The sequence below is a fragment of the Ammodytes marinus genome (genome assembly GCF_949987685.1).
Source record: "Ammodytes marinus genome assembly, chromosome: 10".
NCBI lineage: Eukaryota > Metazoa > Chordata > Actinopteri > Uranoscopiformes > Ammodytidae > Ammodytes > Ammodytes marinus.
In genome coordinates, this window is record NC_137214.1 from 6,327,710 (window position 1) to 6,341,092 (window position 13,383).

The following is a 13,383-nucleotide window of genomic DNA, read 5'->3' on the forward strand; positions in this document are numbered from 1 at the left end:
AAATCCACTACAGTTGTTTTGTCACAGTCACAGTTTGCCTTTACTACATCCATATCACCCACTCACCCACACACACACACACAGAAGCAAACTAACAGTGACTAATGCTAAGAGACGTAATGCGGTAGATCTGACTGCTGCTGACTACCTTAATGGTCATTAAAAGGTAATTCTACAACCTGTATTACATCATAACAGTAACCAGGGGCGTTGTCAAAATAAACACGGATGAATGCTAATGGCTTTTTGACTTTACTTTTACTTTACTCTTATAACTGCAAGAAAGTGAAACTATTCCTTCAATATTGCGACTGTGCAGTTGACCACATAGAGGTAAAGGCTATAACTGATAAGAATGCTGCTATTGATCTGTTGACAGAAGTGTCATACTCTATTTGCTTATTTCCTCTCTGGAAGCTTTGGGGCATTTTTTCTTAGCAGCAGCGTTGTATTATGCCCCTTGTAAGCTTTATGAAGTAGTGGAATGACTGGGCATGACTCAGGAATGACCAATCATTTTAATCTAATGAATGAAGGGCGTTGGTCGGTTAGTAAATATCCTCTCGATTAATGAAATATAAGCTTTCATTCCTTAATATATTATGCAGGCTGCGGGGACCTATGGGGCTGTGTGTGTGTGTGTGTGTGTGTGTGTGTGTGTGTGTGTGTGTGTGTGTGTGTGTGTGTGTGTGTGTGTGTGTGTGTGTGTGTGTGTGTGTGTGTGTGTGTGTGTGTGTGTGTGTGTGTGTTTGCTTCCTTTGCCTTCTCAGCACGTGTTATAGTCTCAGGAGCAGAAGGAAGAGGCAGAAAAAGCAGACAGGAAAAGGATGAGGAAATGGGGGCGGGGACCACAGGAATAGAGAATGAAGAAAGAAAGGTAGTTGACAGGAACTCACTGTGTGGGTCAATCAAAGCAAAGAAGACAGAGAGCTATTATGACAGGGTTATGACAGAGCCACGCCGCCCCTCTCTAACACATTAATCTTGTTCTTTATCCACACCACAGGCGACGGACAAGTCAGCACCCTCCTAAGTAGAAACTTCTCACCTTGACCCATTCTCCATCCAGCCTCTCTCTTCTTCTATCTCTCGTTGGCTCCCCCTCTCGTGTTACCGCGGCGACCTTATCTCCCCGACCACTCCTCCCTTCTTTTCATTCCTGTCATCCTCCCGTTTGGCTGTCCTCACCGTGTAAGACCGTGTGTACAACAAGGCAGATCCATCGCAGCCTCTTTTTGTCATGCGACAATGCCTCCGGAGCTGTTGACACCTCGTCAATCAGGCCTGAGTGGCACCCTTAGGCCGCGCCAGTGCATTTACTACTTTTATGGGAGCCTTCGAGGACTCTTTAACTGCTACACCATGAGCGCCCATGTGCTAATCATTCTTAGCACTTTTATGAAGGTTATTTCAGAAGGATTTGTGTGTATCTTCTGATTTATGAGAATTTATTTTTCTTCTTACAAACGTGCCTGTGTAGCTACATCGTATTTTATTTTTTTTTTCTATAAAAATTTAAAATAAAGATTTTAACTGGCTTCATGAGACATCCAGATTTTAGTTTTTTTTTAAAGAGATGCAACATTAAGGCATAATAAGCTAGATGTTGCCAAAATTGCATATTAATTCAAAGATTTCTGAGAAAATTGTAATGCAAAAAAATAATAGCGCTAATGTCAGTAATCAACAGGCAAAATGTTCACAATGATATCGGAACACAAAAGATTGGACCTGCAGTGACTTACCTTGATTTGCCGGAACATAACATGTAACATCTGAGGCGGATTGTGACACATGCACACATATATATCCTCATTAATTTCAGGTATTAATGTGTTCCGGTTGATAATATCCGCTCAGAGAATGATTATATTTCCAACTGGTGGCGTGCGCACTTCCATACCAGTGTGGAAACTACCCATTGTTAATCCTCAGCGGCCCAGGAAACACCTTTCACAACAAACTCACCCTCCTCATGCTGATTCCATCCAATGCAACTACTGCAGCAGCATGTGATTACTCAAGTCTATTTGGCAATGCATCAAGACAACAAGAGTTAGCTTATTTTGCTAATGGATTTGTTACTTATCATAAAAGCTTTACAGAGAAATATGAAGGTGTGGAGAGAGAGAGTAGCCAGCCTGACTATACATTTGAAAGAGGACACTGTTCCTGCAGACAGCCTCCTGTTGTTTTGGGTCAGCCTGCCCCACCCACGATTATAATATGAATGTATATCTCAAACCTGTCTGCCTCCCAACCTGTCTCCCCCTCCTCTTCCCCCACTCAGCTTACCTGTCTACCTGTCTCCTACCTCCCCCACCCTTGGCTGACCCTCCAACTCAGATCAACCTGACCCCTCCCATGTTTTACAATAACAATGTATGTATATTAGAACTGTCTGCCTCTCAGCCTGTCTCTCCTCCAAACACACTGTTAGACCCCCCCCCCCCCGGGGAGTAAATGTTCCTTAAATAGGTGACGCTTTAAGGAAAAGATGTCACTCCTTGCAACATACTTACCTGTGTTGGAACTAGTGACCACTCCGCAGAGTTTCTTGCTATTGATTGAAAATAAACCTTTTGCTTTTACAAACGTATCATTGTGCTTGTTCTTCTCACCACTACGACTATGCAACAGTGCATCAGAACACCCACATGCTGCACTGATACGGTATCATTCTACTGCCCGACATGAAGTCTAATCTAGCATATTGTATTTAATCCCCTCAAATGTGTATCTTTAAAATGCTATTATCAAAAATGTAAACTGTTTATTTTCAATAACTACAGTCTGATGTATAGCACCGAATGATGTCATATTTATTCATATCACAACATTGGACTGGCAGTCTAAACAAGTCTTTAGTTTACAGACAAAAAGGCGCTAAAATGAGTTTCTGTGAGCACACCTTGATGTAGGAAGGACTTCTGCCAAGTAAAAAAAATCGTAAAACAATAGCGGTCTTGCTGCACCGACAATTCACACGGGAATTATGGCACGCGATGAATTTCTGCCACTTCCAATGAATTGTGGGCGAAAAACCTGCAAGGAAATACCTTCTGTGCGGTGTGGGAAAATAATATATCCTCTTTGGGTGTCTCTAGGAACATTCAAGGACACGCAGAGAAGGCGAGAAGGCAAGAGATTCCTCGTGAGCCGTTGACTGTGACCCTACAAGGGAAATTCAGGAGTGGTGCATGCAGCATTGATGCCTGATGATGGGCCACCCATTCCGGACATTTAATTCCTGGCAGTGGTCCACCAGAGCCACACTGAGACTACAGAACGCTAGCGAACTCCCTTACTCTCTCAGCATTCTGCTTCTTGGTTTGCCATCAGCCCCGGGAATAGCAGCTATGTGAGCATGACTGCACGGCACTATTTCGGTGTGCACTGCTACTTGACATTGAGAGGCCCGGGATTAGGTGGCTCCACTACTGTAAATGACAAGCCCCCTGTCACACACATACAAACACACATGCACATGGGTGGGACCGTGCTTTTGCAAAATGCACGTCCATGCATACCGCACGGAAAAACTAGCTACATGTTTTTGTAACTGAGAAACCATCGGTGTCCACCAATAAAACAGTTCTCTTTATAGCTTGTTGTTGACGACTAGTGTTTTACAGATAATCCAATGGCATGTTTTCGTAAAGTTTTACACATTAAAGTAGCTACGAGGTACTTTGAGTTTCTGTTGATTCTGGCGGCACCTTTGGATAAAAGCGGTATTGTCTTTACAACACCAGTACCCAATTGCATGGTGATGAGGGGATGTATTTATATGTGACCATGTCAGATTGATAATGGTAATGTGAAGAAGGCAAAGCAAAGTAAACTTATTTCAATGGCGTTGATAAACACAGGCTGTTCCAGTCTGCCTGCCGTAAATCATTCCGGGGGAAAATCGGACCCGTGCAAATGCATTCATCATAACTATATAAAAATAGCATGGAATAGCAAAAGATCTCTGTAGCCTGTTTCTTCTGTATGATAGAGGCCAGTGTCAGCTACCTAGCATTACACACCCAGATCTCTACCAGTGGTTGGGGTTGCATTTTGGGTAATGTATGCACTATGCACCAGGTTTTGACACGGAAGAAAAGTTTGCAGAATAAGATTACTTCATCAATCCAATGGAGTGAACACTTTATCATTTGAGGTTATATCTAACAATAAAATAGAAATCAGCAGATTTGGAGTTTAAAAACACTGCTTGCCTTGATGTACAAATAAAGAATTGTGAAGATTAACGCTTTGCCATGCAGTGAGTTCACCTCCTCAACGTGCAACTTGAGTAGACGCAGACTTTTCAGTTGCACAACCAATGGTATGAGATAGTCGTGAATCAAGTACCACACCCTAATGGATCAGCTTAACATCTGGCTGTAACTATACCATCCCCCCAGGGTGAACATGCAAGTCAGACAACAACTTGTTTATTCAGTGTACTGTATATAGAAAGTATGGGAATCGAACCCACAAACAGTGTTGGAAAAGTGTCTCCAAGGCAGACATGCGCACACGTGTGTTTTGCTGTGGATTTTTCTTTGCTTGTAATGGGTCGGTAAACCCCTGTGACCAACAAAGACGCAGCAACCGGGGCATTACGCTACCACATTCCCGTACACGCAACACAGATACACACACACGCAAACACACCCACACACACACACAGTGTCGGTATAACAACATCCGTGCAGGAGGTGACTTCAAGCACGGGGTGACTAACATTTGGCTGGGTCTCAACCTGCCTTTGAGTCCAGCTGGGTCTTTTGACTTTTCCCTTCGCCCCATTAAAAAGAACCTGCGTGCAGCATACATGACAGCATTGTTGCATCCTGCTAGTATTTGCTGTATGTGGTCTCTGTGAACTCTGCGGTAATAGTAAGAGCGCTGGTAGTAGAAGAGGTCTCAGATGGTTGTGTCTTTGAACATGACATCTGTTGGCTGTGTGTGAGTAATGGTGGCTGTGGTAAGCGTGTGTTGTGGCTCAACATCAGGTGTTCCCCTGTGCCCTTACACACAGCACATCTGTTCCCCCCAAAAGGGCTGGGTTACATACACACAGTGGTAAAGTGAGTCCAAACCGCACTCATCTCCATTGATCCGTCAGGGAGAATGAGGATGCTGTCAACACATGTAACTGATCATGTCTTCTTTCTACAGTTTGTCCACAGTGAAAGGTCTCAGAGAAAACACCACACACCAATATTTCTTTTAACTGAACATCTGGGTTGGAAACTAAGGATGGCTTTGTCACACCATATCTACACCGCGCGCTGACTAAAAAAATATTTGCCTTTTGAGCAGTGAACATAATAGCACTAATGACCGTGCAGGATACAGGTGCTTCGGTTGAAAGCTGTTGCTCCCACGTCAGGGACAGGGGGAATGAAAATATTATGTTTACTATAATTACAGCCTCACAGAATGGGCCACAGAGAAAACATACATCGGCATTATCATTATTCAGACCGGCCCTTTTAAAATATCACATGGATGTGTGGGCCCGGCTCAGGAAGTGAACAAAAGAGCAGTAAAATGAACTTGACCTTACAAAACGTATCCATCAGTACATCTCACACTCTCAGTAAAGGTGGAGTCAGTGATTCTGGAGAACACTTGTTGTCAAAATCACTTTTTTGTAAAAAAAAAACTGTGAATATCTCCTCATGAACCTGCTACCTGTCTGCACTGCGTGTGCGCTGGGGGTGGAGGGGGGGGGGGATACGGTGTTAATACACAGCCTAGGCTATGTAAATACCCTTTGTTTAGTTACCCGTTTACAAAGCCTAGTGTAACACTCGATTTTGTTTTGCGCGCAGACAATACACAGCGGATGGTGAGGGGACACTGATTTGAACAATAAGTGATTTGATGACAACCAGCATTCTCCAGAATCGCTCACTGCGCCTTTAATGCCGTGAACATAGTGCCCATGTAAAGAAGAACTACCAGACACAGTCACAAATTAGGATCATTTCTTTTTATTATTATTTTTTGCTCTGAAAAAAAAAATCACATAAATAACAATCACTTCAAAACGGCAGGACAGGATTTGAAAGGGTGGAACACTTGAATTCACATTTTTCTTTTTGCTTGACAGATGAACACGGATATGAGGGAAATTTGCCGAAAAAAATGATGGTAAGACAACATGACAATACAACATATTCATACCAGATTCTTCTTACAGTGCATCCCTTTTAAAAAACAAAGATTCTTAACCATACAGATACTCAAGAGTGCACAGTTTTTATGTTGGCTTTTATCAATGGCCTGCATAGCCAGTGCAATGTAATAACAGACACTGATAACTAACCCTAACCCATTGTTGTGACATTGAGGCACAACATTAACCCTAATGTGGCCGTAAAGTTCCCCAAAGCTGCAGGATATATTTGGGGAGTGGGAAACGAAAGACCTGAATATCAATGCTGAAGTGCTTTCGAGCAAGGCCCTGAACCCCCAACCTCTACAGTGGATCTGTTTAGTGGCTTTTTAGTGGCTGCTTCCATGTTTTTTAAATGTGTGTGTGTGAGCAGGGTGTGCTCTCGACGATACCACCCTGAATAATTAGAAAAAAAAAACGAGCATGTCTATTCAACAATCAATTTATTAATCACAGTGCCAGAAAAAGCATCTGATATTTAAGCATCATGTCTCTCTTCTCTCTTTTCTTTTCTTTGTTGAAATACATAATAATATCTCAAGGGAGCTTTTTCTGCATCGTTTGCTCTTTTTTTCTTTTACATAAATAAATATCATATCGTCCAGATAAGGAAATATAAAAAAACAACTGTAACTGTATCGTTACTTTAAAATCAGTTCGAACGAAGGCGGTTAAAATCTCTATAAATACACATTAGCTTAAATAATAAATAAATTAAAATTATAAATATACCGTTTACTGTACACAACAAAAAAATTAAAAATAACAAAAGATGGACTTGTGCAGGAAAAAATACAAAATGCTTTTCTTGTTGAGGGAAAAAATCCAGGTTTGAGCTCTCGTTTTAAAAAACCTTGTATGGTTCAGTTCAGTCTAAAACGACCTCTTTCTCTTTTTTTTCCTTTTTCTTTTTCATTTCTTGTACAGTCAAGAAGCAGCGCAGAGTCTAGACATCTTCCTTCTTTCTTTCTTTCTTCTTCTTCTCTTTCGTCATCACTCCCTCTCCAATCCATCCCCCCACACCGGGCCGCTAGTAATTCCAGTTTCAGGCGGGGCACCAGGCCTTTCGGGGAAAAGAAAATGCTCGGCTGCTCCAATTGTTTTTTTTTCATCTGAACGTTTTCTGGCAGAGAGGGTCAGAGCAGACAACAACCTCTGTTCCCTTCTTCATGTACGTATCCTTTTCCCCCCTCCAGGACCTCCTCTTTCTCTCTCTCTCTCTCGCGGTTCACTTCTTCTTTTTCCTATTTTGAGGTAGAACTTCCGCATCTTTGCCTAAGATTGAAGAAAATGGAAACAGAAGGGTGAGAATGAGCTAAGCCTCGTATCACTCAAGAGACAAAAAGAAAAAAAGTCCCCAGCTGTTTGTCAGTGTATGTGTTCCCGTGGCCCTGCTCCTCTCTCTCTCTCTCTCTCTCTCTACTCACCTCTCTCTTTGTCTCTTCAGTGGCTGGACGCTAACCCTAGTTTGACCTTCTCTTCATTCTCTACATCATACGCTCCCCGCTTGTGAAACCTGTAATAAACAAAAAGAAAAAATAAGCTAAGTTCAGTGTCTATTAGTGTGACAAGTGTCCGCTAAGTTAGCTAGGGAACGCCCTGTTATCTGTGTGTATCGATTAGCCTGCTGAGACCAGCCTGAGGTGATTCATTTCTTTCCCACATATCAGTCTGGACTTTTATCAAATCTCCTCTGGGAGGAGTCCGGTCAAGAAAAATGACCTGGCCAATCAGGACCCCGCGATCCGACCGAACGTTCGTCCCCTTATAGTCAAAGGCAACTTCTGATTGGTTCATGTAGTTGTCAATCTAGCCTCTTGAGACTTATAAGCTTATTCGGCGATCTATGATAACGTCAACAACTACAAGAACCAATCAGGGAAACCGACGGAAAGTGGGGAGAGTCCGGTGTGACTAGAGGTTAGATTGATGATGACTACATGAACCAATCAGGGGCTGCCTTCCACTAACAGACAGGGCCAGGCTCCTCCTATGCGAGAGAGAGCCGAATGTGAAGCTTGCGCAAGATCCGGCTGGTGTCCCCAGGCTAGTATGTGTCTAATGGCTGTGATCGTGTGTTTGTGAGTGAATGGACCAGTGAGTGTTTTGAACCTACCTGAGCAGTAACAAAAGGCCAATGATGAGCAGGCAGACAGACGACAGCACCACAGCCACCACAGCCAGAGCCGTGGTCCGGTTGTATCCCTCCTGGCTAGGCTTCTCCAGGGGCAGCGTGAAGAACTGACACCTCTCCCCTGAGTAACTCGTGTGGCACCTAGAGATAGACAGTTGAGAGGTGAATAAGACAGCAGAGAAGGCCATTGATGGGCAATTCAATCGAAAATGAATGGAAACCGATATATGCAGAATCTCTTAATGGCGTAATCGTGCCCATGTTGGTTATATTATTATTTAATTTTTTTTTATTCTGTGAATTGATATTTGTTTATAAGAGATTCAAGTTATATTTCAACTTTTCACATGGCAATATTTAGGATTTATATATATTTTTGTTTACTGTTTAGGATAACTTTTTTCACATGACGTTTTCATTCGAAGCGACCGTTTGATTTCTGTTAAAAATATTCAATAAATAACCATCAATAGTTCACTTGTGTGTTCCCTTAATATCCCAGCTTTGATGGTCGAGCATATTTACAGTACAAAGTGTGTCAGTGTTACCATCAATTCACTGTCAATTAATAATCAGGATATTGATTTGAGGTCAAATAATAAGACAATGCATGAGGTTATACTTACACACAGGACGGAGAACGGATGTCCCTCAGGTACTGGCAGGTGCCGTGAATGCAGAAGTCTTTGTACTTCTTCAGGCAGGGATTCCTCTTCTTGCCCTTGCCTTTCCCCCTCCTTCTACCTCTCTTGCCTTTCGCACTCTCGGCCTCCAAGATGGCCGACGGGTCTTTGGGTTTGCTCGACATGGAAACTAAACCAAAAAAAAACATAACATTGCATTTTAGTGTCTTTGTTAAAAAAATATTTAAAGGTCACATTTTATACACATTTTCGGGTTAACATTTTTGATTTAGGGTAACTACTAGAAACAGTGTTCATGGTGTAGTGTCCAAATAACCCTTTATATTTCTAACAGTGCCATTGTTGAATCTCCTCTTTATAGCCTCCGTCTGAAACGCTCCATTTTAGAGCCTGTCTCTTTAAGCCCCGCCTTCTAAAAAAAAGAAGCCCAGTCTGCTCTGATTGGCCCTGAATCTAATTGCCAATTTGATTCCAACTATTAGATTCAGGTGTATCTGGGTGTGTGGCTTATCACAGGTGGAGGTAATACAGAGTGAGGTTGGTAATGATGGGGGCGTGGCAGAAAAATCTGACTGGGGATTTTGAACACAGTTTTTTTAGAAAGGTGGAGGTGGAGAAAAAGGAGAGAGGGTTTTTTTTCCCTCATGCTTTGGGAGTCTCTAATCACACCCATATGAACATTAAAAAAAAATCAATGAAAGCACAGGTGGCCCCTTTAAAACAACGGCACACCAATTTGACTCCCTCCTCACCTTTTGGCATTTCCAGTTCATAGTCTCCAGACAGGCCGTCTTCATACTCGTCTCCGTCATAATATTCCTCGTCATACTCCCACTGGTCATCGCTGCCTTGCGGGCCACCGTACTCCTCCGCTGCTGTGACGAACCCTCTGCTCACCTCCTCATCCACCCTCCTGTCTCTGGTGGTGCTGGCCAAGTGGAAGTTAACCACGGCCGTATCCCGCTGCCTGTCGCTCTCATACCTGTCTACTGCTGCACCCCCAACTAGCCTGGACACCACTGGAAAAGAGAGAAGAAGAAGAAAAAAAATTGTGTTAAAGTTACATGTGGGGATGGGGGTGCTCGTGGCATAGTGGTTAAAGCGTCTCTGCATGTCTTCCCCCTCTCTGCCCCATTTCAACTCTGACTCTCGAAAAATCTGTCTAATAAATGGAAAAAATGCCCCAAAAAATAATCTTAAAAAATAAAGTTACGTGTGTGTTTGGTTTGATTCAGCCTTTAAACAAAATGGACATCCCCACCTTGGAAAGTTTTCCTCTAGGAAACAGACATGCAGTGCTCAAGGGTTAGTGAGCCAAGGTGGGCCGGACCTATCAAGGGACAAGTTCCAACATGTTGTGCACAAGGAGGCTCCAGGTGGGGATTTTTTTGTTTAGTTTTTTTTTTGTTTTGGCTTCAGTGCAATCATACTAGGGATTGGAAATTCACAAGGTTTACACACAGAGCACAGCCCTAAGGAATTGAGTGGTATTCAGTGCCTTGCTCAGGAGCACTTTGGCAGAGTGGGGAAGCCATGGCCAGAAGTTGAACTTGAACTAGGTCTACAGTAGAATGACCGTTTAGATTTGTATGCTTTGCTTCATAAGTCAAATATAATGGTGGTGGTTGTGGACAAATACAAGTTGGCATACATACACACTCTCTGTCAACACACATAGGCATAGACCTACAAACACACACACACACACATACGCACACGCTGTGGCGCGCACACCAAATGCATGGACAGACAGTTAGCTAATGTCAGGCAAGAATATGAGTTAAAAATAAAATGTATCCGGTTACATAAAGCATGCTCTAAAATAGAGAGATGACCCCATTAGCTCCCGAATAGCCTTGGCATCATAAAAAATAAACCGTTGCCTCAAAGGTTACGAAGTGTACAAGACGTTTTATTAGCCGAGAGCTTTACTGTTACTACTACACTAATAGCCACGAAGAGACAAGTGTCGCGCAGGTATAGGGGCTACACTACACACGCACACTGGAAAACAAATGCCAAACATGCCGATCCTTGGTCAACAAACAAACACACAATGAAATAAACACGCTTCTTGTTAACCAGTATGAGAACTCACCCAAGGCGTGAACCAGCACCAGCACAGCACTGAATATCCTCATGATGTCAAGAAGACTCCCAGGGATTGTTAGGCGGAAAAAATATGATGATCAACAAGTTGTATTCCTTCCACTTGTTCCGCCTTCTCAGTATTCCTTCGATTCTTTCCCTTTTCTTTTTTTTTTCCTTTCTTTCTTTTTCTCTCGTTCTAGGTGGTGTGCTTGAGTGGATTAATCCCGCTTGTTTGTGTGCCTTGAGAGAGAGAGAGGCTGGTGCGGTGCGTGCGTCTCGGGTGTAGGAGCGCAGTGAAAGAGCGTCCGGACAGAGGCACCGCGGTATTTATGGCCCTTCCCAGCCTCACCACGCCTCCACAGAGTCCACACCAATGCTCACTGCACTACTGAACCGACTGCTGCTGCTAATGCTGCTGCTGCTGCTGCTGCTGTGTGTGTGTGTGTGTGTGTGTGTGCGTGTGTGTGTGTGTGTGTGTGTGTGTGTGTGTGTGTGTGTGTGTGTGTGTGTGTGTGTGTGTGTGTGTGTGTGTGTGTGTGTGTGTGTGTGTGTGCGCACGTGCGTGCAACAAGGTACACACTTCAATTGCTTCAAGTGTGGACTCGTGTCTTGTTTTAAGGACATGGGCAGGCACATTGCATTTTGCATTAATGAACGCGTTATTAAGCATGTGGAGCAACATACACAAAGGACCCCTTTGAAGACGAATGACAGTCACTGTGGTGGGCAAAGGGTATCAATATTTAGTCTATTATGAAAAGTAGCCTACTGTACTTTAGTCATGTTGGCTTGGAAAACTTTATTTTCCTTTATTATAAATCAGTGTATGGTTTTAACAGTGTTTCATGCCAATACATTGCTTCAGATAGATGGATAGATATAGATTGATGGATGTACCCATCCATCAATCTATATCGATAGATAGATAGATAGATAGATAGATAGATAGATAGATAGATAGATAGATAGATAGATAGATAGATAGATAGATAGATAGATAGATAGATAGATAGATAGATAGATAGATAGATAGATAGATAGATAGATAGATAGATAGATAGATAGATAGATAGATAGATAGATAGATAGATAGATAGATAGATAGATAGATAGATAGATAGATAGATAGATAGATAGATGGATGAAAAAGTCACATGCAAACCAAAGAAAATAAGGTGGGTAGGAAACAATACATTTTTATCTTTAAGTGTTTATCACACTCACAGTCTACTCAGTGGCTCTTTGTATTCAGTGTACACACACACACACACACACACACACACACACACACACACACACACACACACACACACACACACACACACACACACACACACACACACACACACACACCTATAGACTGTGAAAAGTAGACCTCACACACATTTAAAGTAAATCCATTTGAGTGATATCAAATAGGCTAAAAAACGCATATAACAGGAAAGGGAAATAACTGCCTATAAATAATGAAAGCCCCTTGTAATAGGCCTATTACCTTCTCCAGCCAATAATATGCAGCTTGACTGCGCCGTCCTGTGGTTAAACTAGGAACTACACCATGAGTCTGCATGGAGGGGACAACAGGTTGGCTCTATGGGGGGGGGGGGGGGGGGGTCACACTGCTACCACAACATTCAAAGGTTTGGTTTCGGGGTTTTCTCTTTTTTATCGTACATTCAAATATATGGACTATGTGCTAAAACATGGTCAAAATAGGCAGCTCTAATTGTGGCAGGGGCCTATTCGGAACAAATAATCAAACTATTGAAACAAATCTAATAATCTATTTCATGAATACCATCATAAAGGGAAACGCATAAGTGCTTGCTTTAACTAACTTTAACATGTCATACGCTATTGATTTTCAGAGTATTCAAATCATACATTTCTAACAATAGCAACAGCACATATCACATCACAGGTATTAAAGAAAGTTGTCATTTTTTCCCAAGTATGCTTTTTCTTCCCATGCTTAAAGGAATACTTCACCCATACGGAACCAGCGTTCTATCATTATAAAATAACTATTATAATATAATGAATGAGGTTTTTCTTTCCTCAGTCTTCCCTCAGTCTTCCCTTGGCCCAGCTGTCCTGTTAATCGTGACCCTTACTGTGATGTCACAAGAAGGAAACTGTAGGGTTAGACAGTGAGACCATAAAACACTCTTTCTGCCTTTTCTCAGGCTAAGATGATCCGATTAAATTTTTTTTTTGCACATTTATACTTAATAGGATCTCCGAGTTCAATACACCTTCATATTCCAACCGGTAAAGTAGGCCTTTAACTGGGACCACTTTAACTAGGGATCAGCCTGTTTTTTCACACGGAG

At 42.4% G+C, this 13,383-nt stretch overlaps 1 protein-coding gene across 2 annotated transcripts; it reads right to left on the reverse strand.

Annotated features, from left to right (window-relative positions):
- Window positions 1-5,986: 5,986 nt before the first annotated feature.
- Window positions 5,987-11,338, reverse strand: hbegfa (heparin-binding EGF-like growth factor a). Of its 2 annotated transcripts, XM_080035395.1 has the most exons (6): window positions 11,058-11,338; window positions 9,712-9,978; window positions 8,942-9,128; window positions 8,298-8,456; window positions 7,609-7,697; window positions 5,987-7,456 (listed from the first exon to the last, which is right to left on the reverse strand). In XM_080035395.1, exons 1-5 carry the CDS (start codon window positions 11,098-11,100, stop codon window positions 7,625-7,627), a joined length of 729 nt encoding a protein of 242 aa, XP_079891521.1. In that variant the 5' UTR covers window positions 11,101-11,338; the 3' UTR covers window positions 5,987-7,456; window positions 7,609-7,624. The 2 variants fall into 2 exon arrangements, with proteins under 2 accessions (XP_079891521.1, XP_079891522.1); XM_080035396.1 differs by lacking the exon at window positions 7,609-7,697.
- Window positions 11,339-13,383: the final 2,045 nt, after the last annotated feature.